The sequence below is a fragment of the Cardiocondyla obscurior genome, linkage group LG26, assembly GCF_019399895.1.
Source record: "Cardiocondyla obscurior isolate alpha-2009 linkage group LG26, Cobs3.1, whole genome shotgun sequence".
Taxonomy (NCBI): domain Eukaryota; kingdom Metazoa; phylum Arthropoda; class Insecta; order Hymenoptera; family Formicidae; genus Cardiocondyla; species Cardiocondyla obscurior.
Window position 1 is genome coordinate 815,785 of NC_091889.1, and position 14,865 is coordinate 830,649.

At 39.7% G+C, this 14,865-nt stretch overlaps 1 protein-coding gene across 5 annotated transcripts in view; it reads left to right on the forward strand.

Moving 5' to 3' along the window:
- Snap25 (Synaptosomal-associated protein 25kDa) overlaps positions 1-14,865 on the forward strand; it is a 36,273-nt gene that overhangs the window by 6,728 nt on the left and 14,680 nt on the right. For 3 of the 5 annotated variants that reach the window (XM_070672614.1, XM_070672612.1, XM_070672611.1), the window contains exon 3: positions 589-630. In XM_070672614.1, coding sequence (XP_070528715.1) covers positions 589-630 — 42 coding nt within the window. Of the gene's footprint in view, positions 1-588; positions 631-9,119; positions 9,169-14,865 lie in introns of all 5 variants that reach the window. The other 2 variants (XM_070672613.1, XM_070672610.1) reach the window with 1 other exon arrangement.

Genomic DNA, 14,865 nt, shown 5'->3' on the forward strand with positions numbered 1-14,865 from the left:
CCGCATAAAGTCGTACAGTGATCCAGTTTTGATAAAAAACGGATTAATACATTTTCGGGTTTTGATTGTAACATATATATGCATATATATATACGTATGTATGTAAAGAGAACCTTGGCACACACCGTATACACGTCTCGCAATATGACAGTCACGAGGACTTGCAATACGTAGGCTGACACCGTTGTAGTTTCGACGAAACTCAGGTCCCCGATTTTAATCGCGCGCGGATAAAGTCTTGCGTTTATGCGCGACAAAAAAAAAATTAAAGTCTGTTTTGTGGGTTATTTAAAATACAAGCTCGCACTGATGCTTGTTCATTAATTTATTTCAAACAATTAGAAGAGAAAGTAAAGTAACTTATTCGCGAGATTATAATCTGCTTTTGCCAAAGTTTTTCCCTCATTATTTAACTCGAATAATTATTTGTAAATGAATAATCGAATAATAATTTTAAATTTAATACGGCAAATGTAGAAAAGAGATAAAGTAACAAAATAATCTGCATAAAAAAAAAATGTTGATTTTAATCGACGCAGTCTTTCGCGTCACACGTGATGTAACAGGCGTTGATCGGCTTTGTTTCAGTCTCTGGAGAGCACGAGGCGTATGCTGGCGCTATGCGAGGAGGTAAGTCTACCCCAGTTTGTTCCTTCCTTTACTTGCGCATCGACCTTTCGATCTTCTCTCGATCGTCCTCGAAATCCCGCGTCGGTGCACCTGTCCACGTACCGAGCTCCACGATGTAGCGGCCCTTTTTACGACCTTCTCACGTTTCACTCTCCTCGATTCTCGATGTCCCCGAACTCCCGTCTGTCTCGTAAACTAGGAACGATTTTCATCGACGTATTGTTGCGTACTATTACGGCAAGACGGGCGTCATTGCTCACTTGGAGTTCCACCTCGGACTGCTTAAAAGAAAAGAAAAGAAAAAAAAAAAAAAGAAGTGAAACCGGCAACGAAGAACAAAAAAAAAAGACATCACGCCAGAGAGAGGTGGGCAAAGTACTATTTCGATCGTTAACCAATCAAGTGGCGAGTATCTCGGTCCCGGGCGATTTGCTCTGATCTAAGCGACTTGCATTGTCAAGGATTAATTAACAGACCGCGAAGACTCGCATTAATAATCCCGGCTAACAACCGAGTTTGTGTGCCTCGACCGAGCGATCTTGAACCACGAGGCTGATCAGATGTACAATTCCTCTCTCGGTATACTATATTGCTCTCCGAAATTTCTAGCCTCGGCCCATCCGACGCTCGAGTTCGCCGAAGAGAACCTACCGTGGCCCTCGCCTTCGTTACTTTTGCCACGATTTTAAATTATCCGAAGCGCCAAAAATTTCGCGGTATCGACGGACGTCTTGACGAACGCCACTTGACTGGTTAAGTTGCTCGTAGCATACGCGCTGGTTCCATTTAGCAAGACTCACGCCAGCGAGACCAATCTTCTGCGGGACTACCTTCAAGTCGCAGGGGGAAGGAGGAGGAAAGGCTCCAAACGGACCGAAACCGGAAAAGACGGTGTTACAGGTGACGTTGCGGGGCCAAGAACGTGTACGGTGTTTTCGAAGTAGTATTTTATCCAGCTCTGGCGCCGCACGGAGACGACGATTTCGGCGGCGTGTGGTTTGCGATATGCGAGCGTGTTAAGAAGCGGGTTGAGAAGGACCGTTTAACGTGCGCCGCGACGAACTAGAGGAGAGGATTGGGCTCCTCAAGGGATGGGAGAAGGGACAACGATAAACCAGTGGCTTGCGATCTTAGAATCGCGACGGAAACGAACGAAAAGTAATAGTAACGATAACGATAAGCAAAGGAGGAAAGGAGAAACCGATCCGGGGGAGAATGGAAATCGATTCGCGCGAACGAGTGTTTCCTCGGCAGAGGAGAGATTTGTAAGACGACGCATCGACGCGATTACGATAAAACGGCGAGGTGCTTCGCGAACGTGCGCAAGAGGAGGTTTCTCTGAACGGGCAGCCTCCTAGGCTTCGACTCGTAATTACAAGGGTGGTTCAGAGTGTTCGGACTAGGTGTGAACAGGTCGCCGGTAATTGCATCCGGCTGTTTCCGTTGAACTGTAACACGTACGATGTACAGTGACGGTTTTTTTTTTTTTTATGTCAATTTTAGCGGAAAAGTTGAAGTACGAATATTTTGTTGGAAATTTTTATTTATTTCAATAATCGAACGTGAAATATTCTAATGCTAATGGGTGAGCTTTTTCGAACGTTATTCGAAAAATATAAAGTATAAAAATACTGAACCATCCAACTTTCGTACACTTTCGCTCGTTTTTGATATAATTTTTAATTACTGTTGAAGGTGCTCCAAATCCGTCGCATTTCTTTTAGTTATGAGCTTTTTACGGAAATAATTTTTTTGGATAAAATGCGAGAATACAAAGAAAATAAAAATATATATATAAATGCCGGTCTAAAAGAAAGAATACTCCAAGTATACATATATTACCTTTGTTTTATTTTACAATTTCATATATATATATAATTTAATAGACAATTCTGTTATAAATAATATATAATAATTTTCGAATAAAATAACGTGACTTTTATTTTTAATTATATTAAAGAATTCAGAGAGGAATTATTAACTATCCGCGAGACAAAAGGGCACGGAATCGTTTGACATTTATTTATTTAATTTCAATTTTAATTATTATTATTTTTATTAATTTTTTTTCTTTTTTTTCGCGAAATAAAGGAATGTGAACTTTGACACTTGAATTAGATATCGCATCTCGAGTTTCAGGCCGTGGAAATGACGACGGACTCGAGCACCTTTCCGACTCGGCTTCGCGTATTGATCTAACGATTCCTTCGCGTGTTTGCTCGCGTGCATTTCACGATATTGCGTGCGTTCGCGCGTGTGCCGCGACCGTGAAAAATAAAAAGATCTGTCTGCATTCTGCAGCCCTCCACGTTCTCTTTCCATGCATAATTATTCGCTGTCTGTGCTCGTATACTTTCGATATCTATACTATATTCTACATATATGTGTGCGCGTGTGTACATCTTTATACACGAATATACGCGATTTTTTTTTTTGTACATCTCTTCTCACGCAATCTTTTTCAATATTTAATATATGGAGATGTTTGCTCTTCTTCTACCTACTTTTAACTAACTGTACTTGTCGAAGGAACGCACGCAACTGACTTCCACGATCCGATCCGATCCGATCAAACATTAGATCGTCGTTTTTAATATTTAATCTCGCGATTGGTATCATATTCGTCATTATTATTAACAAATGGCTGATCGGTAATTAGTTTATCCAAACTCGGGAAGGTTGAGGGGGATTATTTTCCACTACAACGTAACGTGCACGTAAACTTTTTAAGAGTCTTATACTCATCAGTATTATGCTACCATTAACAAGTTCGACGTCTCTGAAGTAAAGGTACTTAATCTGAACTTGACGTTAGTTGGTCGTAACTTTCTTTTTTATTTTTTTACTTTTTTTTTCTCTGTTCCACGGAACTGCAATACTTTTCAGTCGATTTTTATGTTTTTATGATTGCACGATATTAAGCAAATCGCGTGGAAGCTGTAATCGTCAGTTTAATTAACTCGTGACTCGCGGGAAGAAATGTTAATCGCGGAGCAAGAAGCGTGTATCCGTCGTTCGTTCACGGACACGGGTGATCCATCGAAGTCCTTGCGTCGTTCCGTTTTTCTCGCTATTCTACTTTTGCCTACTTACATGGCTGCATTAATACGCACGTGTCGCATTCTTCCGAGCACTGAAAACGTTCCCTGAGTTATCATCGGCCAGAAGAAGCGTTGCGTACATACGCATAACGTGCGATGCGTCATCGTCGTTACGGCGCGATGCGTAATAACGATCGCGCGGGGCCGGGTCGATCGTGTTTCTTGATCGACCCAGGAGGCGACTAGCAAGTCGACGCGAACTTCTGCGGGAACTAGGGAGATGAAGCGACATTTTCCAAACCGCAAATGTAGAACGTACCGCGCGTTCTCTCTCGAGATAAAAAAAAAAGAAAACACGCAAGCACGATATCCGCATCTCTTGCCGATTTCATTAAGATCTTTCTTGCGGGGCGAAGATCGTGTGCGAGCGATGTTTTTTATCTTTTTCTTTTCCCCTTTTTTTTTTCTTTTTTTTTTATCGATGTTCTTATTTTATACGAACATTTTGAAAAATAAATTTATAACGAAAGTTTTACGGAGGACACGAAAGAATTGTATCGAACAATGTGGGGTGTACCGAAAAAAAAAAAAGAAAGAAATTACGAAATTATTTCACGAATCGCGCTGCCGACACCCAATTAATCTCGGCGATTTCACGTGCGCCCTGGGTGCCGCATAGTGCTGCGTACGATTGTGCGTGCATGCGAATTTACCCCGGCGGGACAGCGTCGTTCGAAGTTCGCGACAGCTCAGCGAACGGAGAGAGAAACGTGCTTGCGTAAAAAAAAATTGCGTAAAAAGAGAGAAGAATTCTCGCGGCCGCGAAGCTGCGGCTCGACTTCTCGCTCTTTATCTACAGCGACCCCGGAATCCGGAAAGGGCGAAATACGACACGGCGTTCTCTTAAAGCTCGGGTTCTCTTTCGTTGCGCGAATTTAAATCGATCGCTCTTTTGCTTAACTTGAAAAAAAAAAAAAAAAATTAAAATCTACATGAAGATAAACAAATATCGATTGCGCGGAAGTTCTAAAAATATATTTAATATTTGCCTGAAAGCGAGAGCCGATTAACCGCAAATTGAAATGGTTTAAGAGGTACTGTGTGTTTTAAATATTTATTTACGACGAAGTCCACCGGTCTTGTCTTAATTCAGTAATGTTGCAATTTAATTAGAAAGTGTGTAACTAGATTTCTGTTGTTTATTAGAACAATCTTAAATGGAATTATGACGTTCATCTTGTGTGCCGTCTGTTCGAAAGTTGTTTCCATAGAAAATGATTATCTCGTCGCAGGAAGAGTGCGGAGGGTTAAAGCGTAAATCTATGTCGATAGTGCTTTTCAAGATCCGATTTGACGATCGACTCGTAAGAGAAGCGGTTGAATCCCCGCTGAGAAGGAGGCTGGCGAAACGTGCCTCTCGTCGAAACGACGGAGTGAGACGCCCGAAAGCAGAAAAATCGCGACTTGAAAAAAGAAAAGCGAAAAGAGAGAAAATTAAAAAAAAAAAGAAAAAAAAAAATTATTGAAGATAAGAGGAAAGATGGAGAAAAGCTGTGTCTGTACATGTGTATACCTAAGCTATTGCTGTTCTTTTTTTTCTGTCTCTCTCTCTCTTTCTTCTCTGTCTCTCTCTTGATATTGTTTGTTACTGGATGTTAATGTATGTGTTTCGTACACGTGTGCGCGATGTGTGCCCGTGTGTGGTCTTCGCTTGTCCGATTCGCAATCTTTACACTTGCCTGCTCGATTGCCTGTCGCTCTGAGATTTTGACGATCGAAAGAATGATTAGCGATCGTTTTCCAAGTTCGACGCGGTGTTGAAGCATAATTAATGATAATAGAAAATCTGTATTTTGCAATGTAAAGAAATGCAGTATAATAATTTAGTCCTTTTTTTTATATATGTTCAAAAAATAAGTTTCTCTTATTTTCAGAAATATTAAAATGCGCTTAAGGAAAGGTTTTAATAAATTAAATTAATTCAGAAAAAATTTATCGTACGTTTAACGGAAACAAAAAAATATTTCTGCTAAATCTAATTAAGATATACAATTTTTTTTCTTAAATATATTTTATTATCATTGTCGCTAATTTTTTTTTTTTGATTGACAAAGTCTTCTTGCCTGCTCGCTTTGGCTGTTGGCTGTCTGTCTGTCAGTGTGTGTGTGTATGTGGGCGTGTGTGTCGTCTTCTTCCTCTTTGTAAGTAACTATTCACTTTCCCTCTTCGTGCATTGTGTTATCGCTCTTTGTAGAAGGAGCAGTCACAGCTCAATATAATCAATCAGTACTCAGTGCACATTATTTCACGCTATTGCACAAAACAAACACATTTTTCATCAGTGCACAAGTTGTCTTCAAAAAAAAAAAATTAAATTAATTAAGAAGAAAATAATGCGAGAAATTGTTTTCCTCTGAACCAGAATTTTCCTTCAATAATAACATATAACAATTTGTAGTTAATTAAGAATCTGAAAAAATTAAGTTTCAAAAAGACGAAATTAAGACATTAAAATAAAGTGTCATCCTCACGAATACTTTGTCAGAGTTACAAATCTTATTTTACGCTTTACATTGAAATAGTAGAGAAAAGTAATAACTTAATTAAAATCTTATTTGAAACTTTACGTTTGTGTAAGTTATCGCAGTGTTTTACTGCTTCTCAGTAACAAATTAATTAATTGTACAATAATATTCCTGTATTAATTTAATTCAATATCAAGGAAAGACCAATCGAGAGGAAAAGTAAATTATCGCAGTTAATTTTTTTTTCCTTTTTCTTTTTGTGGACAACTCGATACTTATACTTTAAAAACACTCATAAGATACTTTTTTTGTACCCGAATGTGTCGTAGCGATTTAAACTTACATCTATTATTAATTTATAAAAATAATGTTACATTTAATATAATATATAATTCAATTTTTATATATTTAAAAATACCACGCTACAAGACTGTGATTTACACAACACATCGAGTACAAGGAATTAAAAGTGTTTAATGAATAAGAGACTTCTTAATTAATTTTTTTATTTTTCTTCCGTTTATCTCGGTTTCGAATTTATCTAAAGTACTGAGCATTTTCTTTATATTCGACGTGCTCGTCATTTCGAGATCGTCGAATTTCAATCTTCACTTTTCCTTAATTCTTGTGCACTTCCACCATCGCTGATATATATGTCTTTTTAATTTATACGCACGCTTGTACTTCAAGTCGAATGAGGAAAGGAGCAACACATGAATAATCGCAAATTTAAAAAAAGAAAAAAAAACGTCAGAGAACCAATTTCTTACACAATTCTAATATGACTTTTATTCAACATGATGATTCTTTACACGATTTTCTCGAGTCTTATTCATCCGATACTTATTCGTTCAATTCCAGTGATTCGTGTCGAATAACGCGTTAAGTAACGAATAAATTTGGAATATTCGCGTTCAGTGTTTAACACGACACGGAAATGTGGATCCTGATCAAACCGTATTCTTGTTACGGCATAATAAAAAATCGCGCGTAAAAATAAATAGTCACTTATCCTTTTCTCCTCCTCAATTCATCGATCGTTTCATTCACTCGCTCATCCACTCATTCGCTCGGCCCTTTCATTCACACCCCCCCGGCCTTTTCCACACCGATTACGTGTGTATGTGTGCGTGTTTTATTTTACATTTATCCAGGTGTTCGCAACTATGAGTCCTGAAGTGTCTCGCGTTGGAGTCCCTCGCTGGAATTCATTTTGTTGGGCCCAGTGTGATGTAATTAGTATTACGATTTTTTTTTCTTTTTATTTTTCCTCGGTAGTTTTTTTTTTTTTTTTTCCGTGGAATAGAATTTGAAATTCCTGTCGACTCTGTTTAAAATACAATCTTGTACTTTTACAATATAATTTAGTACTCTTGCAACATTTTTATTTGTGTCGATCAACTTTTACGAAATGCTCTATATCTTCTACTTAAAATTTTTTCGATCCAATTAAAAAGAATTCTATTGTTAAAGCTGAGAGATTACATTTTTATATTTAGACTTCACGTTACACGTGACGTGCATGTTTACGAATGCATTTTCTTTTTCTTTTCTTTTTCTTTCATGGGTTTTAATAAGTTTAATTAATTCGACACACACATATTCACGACTCAAAGAGGCGAGGTTTGTGACCTGCCTTGCGCATTGGATTTCACTCAATGAAAGTGTGTACTCTATATCTTGCGATATACCTACACTTTATTATGTACCGCTCTTTCCGTCACTGAATGTTCAAAGATATTTTTACTCACCGTAAAAAAAAAAAGAAAAAAATAAAATAAAAAAAAACACAGCAGACGCAGATCTCCTCGATCGCATTCGATCCTGCCTCCGCTCTCGAGACTCGCGAAAGAGCGCAGGGATGATCGACGACGATCGAGAGATCGGATCTGCTTAGCCGAGGCTTATAGAGTATCACAAAAGGCAAAATGCACCTACCAAGTTAAAAGAATAAATAAAAAAAAATAAAATAAAATAAAACAACAAAATGAAACAGAGACCAAATGAAAACCAAAGTAAAACGCGCCCTATCAGAAGGAAGATGTCCGAAAAACAAAAATTAATAAACGCACAACGGCGACGACAATTACAGCGACAGGAACAACATCTACAACATGAACAACAGCAATATCAACATCAACAATAACAACATCGCTATTGACCAATACAACATCAGGAACAACATCGACAAAATTGACAAGCGACAACATATGCCGACACGTTCGTACCGCGTTTGACGGTATCCGTCGGTCGGGCCCATTACTTTTCTCTTCCGATTACTCTTGCCCGGCCGCCCATCTCTGCCCACCTGTCTCTGCGCCGCGGGCAGGTATCGCGTACAGATATATGCGATGTGTATTTGTATCAACGGTACGCCAAGGCAAATCCGAGGACGCGCCGCGACGTCCGTCCGTGATAGAAAGCAATGAGGAACGATTCAGGAAAAAGCAGTGAAAATGATAAAAAAAAAAAAAAAAAAAAAAAAGCGATAAACGAGAGAAGACCCGAAAAATACTTGTCACTCTGTCCCACTCTCAACGCGCACCACCACCTCAACATGTCCAGCCACAACGTCCACCTCTTGTCTTGCTTGCCCAGGTTCCACTACCGACTTGTCCATTACATATACCTCTGTTTAATATATATATGACTACTATATATATATCTATATATATACTAATATACTACTAATATTACTATATACTGTATACTTTCTGAATGAAAGATACGAAGAAAGAGTGAAGAAAGATATGTGACTCTTTTTCTCTTTCTTTTTATCTTTCTATTTTCTCTCTCTCTCTCTCTCTCTCTCTCTCTCTCTCTCTCTCTCTCTATCTTTTCTTTCTATCTATCTCTATCTCTATCTCTCGCTCTCTAACACTGGTGGTGGTTGTCTGTGTTGTGCTGCCTCTGTCTGTCGTAGAGCAAGGAGGCTGGCATCCGCACTCTGGTCGCACTCGACGACCAGGGAGGTGAGTGAATTCCGCTTGTTAGATATTAAGTAACGGCCGAAAATGAGGGTAGGAGGTGAAGGAACGAGGAAAAGCCACTCGTCTTATAATCACGCACGTCTTACAATTTAACACTGTCTCTGTCACCCACGAGCCCGCGAGTATCCTCCTCACAAGCATACGACACATATATATATATATATACAAACATATGGAACGGAATTTTAAACGGGAAAATTACAGGAGAGAAATAAAGCGCGCAACTAAACTCATATGTTTCGCCATTCTACACGACTTCCGCAATCTCTTTACACCAAGTATCGTGCAACGATTTTTATTCTGTCACAGAATTAATCAAAATTTATTTTTTTTTTTTTTTTTTATTGCTAAGTTTACTTTTATCACAGAACACAAATATTTCTTTTTTAGTCTTTTACATTTGCTACTTTATATTTGGGAAACTATAACTTTTGCTTAAGCTAAACTGTATTTAAAAATTAAAAAAAAAAAAAATAAAATTTATTTAAAACTAAATTTTAGCTGATTTATGTGTAAGTCACATATGAATATGATCTTATCGTTCGATATCTGCGACTTTTCCCGTATTTTCCTTGTGTGTTTTTATATACATATATATTTAATTAAATAGTTAACAGTATTCGGGTATCCCGTAGATTTCATCTTAAGCGCTTGCCACTCGTGAGACAATTTCAAAAGACGCGCAAAAGTCTTTAAACATCTACGTACCTAATTATTTTCATAATAATAATTAGATGCACGCTTGACGGTATAACGATATTATACACTGGCTCTTTCGGTCGTCTACGCGAGGGCCTACGTCGACGAATCTTTAACATAGATGCTCCTTTCTCTGTGTCTTCGTACAGATACAAATTTTGTGTTAGACGTTAAATTTTCCAACGAGCTTCACGATGTCGTCGCGAAACGACCGAAAGAGTCGATGCAATAACCACAGCGAGAATACCTTCGAAATACTTGCGGATTATAGCCACTAATCAGATGGAAGTCGTTCCGTAAACGAGAGCCCGGTTTCACCGCGGCTCAAGATATTACCGATACGGGCTCGTCACCCACAAAAGCCACCTCCGTTAATAACGATCGACGTGCATGCGTTGAATATTCAGCGTGTCCGCAATTCGGCAAACCTTCCCCCCCGTCCCGTCAGCTTCCGAATTTTGTATACGCAAAACGTTAGAGGACGTGTGCGGAATTCTCGGGAAACGACTTATGCTCCGGCCAACGTTTTCGCCGTCGACGATGAAACATCGAACGAAGCTCGACCCAGCTTCCGAGATCGAAACGGAATTCCGGATGCGCGTGGACGGGGAAAGCGTTTCATGTTACGCAAGCTGAAGTAAAGTTCCAATTCTGAATTTTGATCTCGGAAAGTATCGGTTGCTTTACGCTCGAGCCGACATCCTTGAAATTCACGTCGCTTCGCGATTCAACGACTTTAATATTCCCGATGTATCGGCGGATCCGACGGGTTTTGGTCTCTCCCCTCCCCCCCGTTTTATTTCTCCCCTTTTCCCCCCGATTGTCTGTACGTCTCTAAGAAGGTCTCGGTGGAGACGATTTGCCGAGGTCGTCCTCGCAATATAATAGGACGCCAACAATGAAGATATCACGCGCCCGATTAGCAAACTCGATTAGGGAGATCGACAGCCAACTGCCACTGCACAATCGCAAGTTGTGTACCACTACCGCCGGATCTACTACGATTACTATACTGATTATTACACCATCGCCATCATTGACACTACTGATACTGCTGATATTACTAACGTTACTACTTATACCATTACACTACGTTTGGACTGCGTCTCGGGTCGTCACGAATCAACCTCCGTTCTCTAACTCGAGTTCGAGTTTGTAAAATCGTTTTTTTAAATAATTAATTTTTATTTTTTCCAATTCTCGTTCCTCGATAATCGCAAAGATTTTATTTTCCACTTCCGTTATATTTTACTGTACGGAAGGAACGCTTTCCTGACGATCCGACGTTGCAGCTCGCGCAAATTACGACGTCAGTCTATTCAGGCCCATTTTTACTCTGTACGCCACTACGTGTCTCACCACCACTGACATTAAGAAAAAAAAAAATATCTTGTACAGAGGATGTTTTCACGACGATGCACGGCGTGGAAAAAAAAATGGGCCTTTAGTAATGAATCAGTTATCGCTGCTGCTGCTGCTACTGCTGCTACTCGTCGCTAGCTACTCGCCAGCGAAACCAGCTTGTTTCAAAGGCCACGATCCAACAATCCGCGCGAGATCGTTCGCGGATGTCGCGCGAACAGACATCATCATTGCACAAACAAGCCGCCATCACATTGATTTTAGCTGTCAGTGTCCCATCAATATATATATATTTTTTTTTTCGTTATTTCAAAATACTGACACTCGGCAATCTTTAACTCTTGACATCGTATCTTCACTCTGGTACTGATTTCCTTTCGATCTTTAACGTTAATCTTCCACACGTTTGTCTACCTCGTTATCATTTTTCTACAATTCGTTTCTTTTTTTTTTTTTCACTGCCGTGCAAAGTGATGGATCGCTTGTAGGATCCGCTTGACGAGATCGCACTTGGTCTCGTGTATTATTAACAGCTGTTGTTCGGATAGAAATATATTTCTCTTTGTTTTCCACCATTTTTCCTCTGTATGAGTCGATTATACATTTACGTACTTGCCTTTCTTTTATCTCGCTTCCTTTTCGTCTCTCTCAATTTTTTTTTTTTGTGTTCTCTTCCTTTTCGTAGGATCTCTTTTTGCCAATCGATCCCAGGTGACACGCTAGATGCACTCGCGCGTAACGAAGTACATTCGTGGTCGTTAATGACTTCAACTGCGATGTTGGTCGCGTTTCGAGGCGGCACTCGGAGCTCGTGCAATTTTCTAATTATTTGTGCGTTCGTATTCGAATGCCGGCGATGATTGTCAAACCGCGTGCAATTACGAAGCGTCTCAAAACGCAGCCAACCTCGCAATTGCAGGCTTTGATGACCGCGAACGTATAGCTAATCGCATCTCGACGTGTGGGAATAGTTTCACCGTGCTTTCGTAAAGTCAGCCCTTTCGCATCGTCCTTTTTGCAGGCGCGACGAAATTTATAACGGCGCGCCAAGAACAACGCTTGTCGTTCTTCCTTTTTTTTCTTTTTTTTTTTCGTACACGGGACGTATCGGAATTAAATTGGGACGGTCCCAGTAATCAGGCGTTGTATCAATTTCTGATAATTGTCAGCCCATCACACTTCGTTCGAGATAACGCGAATGGTGCTCGTAGGAAGTAAAATAATCTACGTTTAGCGTAGATTGCGGCTCGTTCGACTAATTTCCCGGTAGTTCAACACGGCAAATTACGTCGTGATAATATTGTTACGCAAAACTCTAACCGGCTATCGTCATAATTCCCCCGGCGTCAGTAGCCGGTCATCAATTAAGCAATCCATTTGCCATAAAGAGATTTCTCGCCGGCGTTAAGCGATTACGGGCGGAATATTGATTTCGGCATCACTTTCGTCATTCGCCTCATTAATCATTGAAAGTGTCGCGATGTCGCGCTCGTGTCGCAATTAGCCCGATCGATCCACACTTCACAAGATACACGCTGTAATTCTCTGTGTACTTTATCTCTCTGCCGTACACTGTAATACTGTAGCAACTCGCGATGCTTACAGCTGTGTCGCTTTCAGTCTACGTGTAAAAACTTACATATATTTATATATATTTATTTAATTCACACATATATATATGGATATATGTATTTATTTACTATTGCATACTTTTTATGTATGTACATATTAACATTATGTATTTGTCTATCTAGCATACGTACCGAGAAAAGTATATTTTTCCCCGTAACTTTCGTATAACGCTTGTGACGGTAGATATATCTGTCTGTCTGTATCATAACTTATTTTATTCCACTCCTCTCTCTCTATCTATCTCTCTCTCTTTTTTTCACGACCTATTATCTTCTCTCACTTCCTTCGTTTCTGTCTGCCTGTCTCGCCTTTGTTTCTCTTTATCTCTCCCTGGTTTTTTCTTTTTGCAATTTGTGCGTCGAACGTGTGACCGCTCTTTGTCGGCCGTCGTCTTACCAAAGTAGATCTCGTCCCTTCGTAGTCGCTGGCCAAAGTGCAATGTACGCGGTGCGTGTACGTTACCAGGAGGAATAATAATGACGCTGCGTCTATTGTTGCGCAATGTGCGAGTAATCGTGAATCGATTTTTTTTTTTTTTTCTGATTGAGAGCTCGGAACGAATTTAGCTAAACGGTCGCATGGAAAGCTCCGCTCGGGCGCGATCGCGCCCGATCGTGCTAATTACCGGTTAGCACGGTGAGTGATTTAGCAGTGACCATCGATAATCATTGTCATCGTCGTCGTCGTCCTCCGTTCTGGTCGGCCGATTGCGTATCCGCTTAAAAATGTGTTGGGACCTCAAGAGACACGTCGGCGACGGTTCGCCTAAGACGCTCCTCATTATCGCCGATTTGCGTCATCGCCTCGGAAAAGATTAGGAGGAGCGTAAAAATTGTTCGAATCCTCGGACAGCCTTTCAGTTTTCTCGCGGTGGTTATTTTCTCGCTTTTAAACTCGCGTCGCGGTTTCTTTCAACGGAGTCGCGTTCGAAAAGCTGCCTCGATAGAAAAGAAAAATTAATAATAATGATAATAAATTAATTAATTAATAAATTCAGTCTCAACTGGAATCTTATATTTCTGGCGATAAATTTAGTCGACTCAATTACGGTGGAAACGACTGAAAGTAACTATATTTTTATCTCAGCGTACTTTGAGGAGATAAACAAGGGAGTTTGATTAAATCTGATAATTTTCGCGGTTATAAATTTTTATTTCGCGACCGCGCGGCGTCTATCGTTATTTGCCGATAATTAATATTTTTAATTCCACCCCCCCTGGCTCGCCGATAATCAGCATCTTTCTCTCGTCTCTTTGTTTCGGTCAACGTCGCCGACGCACTTCGCCCATTTACGTTCCATTAGATCGTCTCGTCACCAATCGCCATTATTCTTAATACCGTCAGCGTCGTGTCCGTCATTGTCTGCTCTTCCTGTAATTTCTAATGTAAGCGGTAAACACAGAAGCCGGCTGCAGTTGTGCCTGACCGATTGTTGGCGCGATGCGAGATTTTAAGTGCCAACTGCTCCAACTTATTTGTAACTTTATCTGTCGAGTAAACGTGCATTTATCTTTATTAATTAATTAATTAATTAATTAATTTTTTTTTCTAAATGAATAAAGACGCATGATTACCGATTAGGTAAAGTTACCTAAAAATTGGAAGAAAATAAAGTCCATTTTTTTTATATTAATATAATATTTTATATTAATATAAAAAGAAAAATTCAGCGACCGAATAATTGGTGGCGTTAAAACGGAGCGTGACTGCAGTCGGCCTGGAAAAAGTGGATGAGTGATTATGGTTATCATCGTTGTGATTAGGATCGCGTACGTGCAATCCCAGAGACATCACGAAATCCGCCTGTGTATTTTTATTTAATTATTAATCATCTCGTTACTATGATTTTCTTACTGTGTTTAACATTTATTATTATTTATCGTTATTACATAATTATTTATTATTACCTATTTTTTTAACTTCGATAGACATATTATTATCCGTTACGCGCGGCACGTTCCATCGAGGAGCACCAGTTTCCGATTT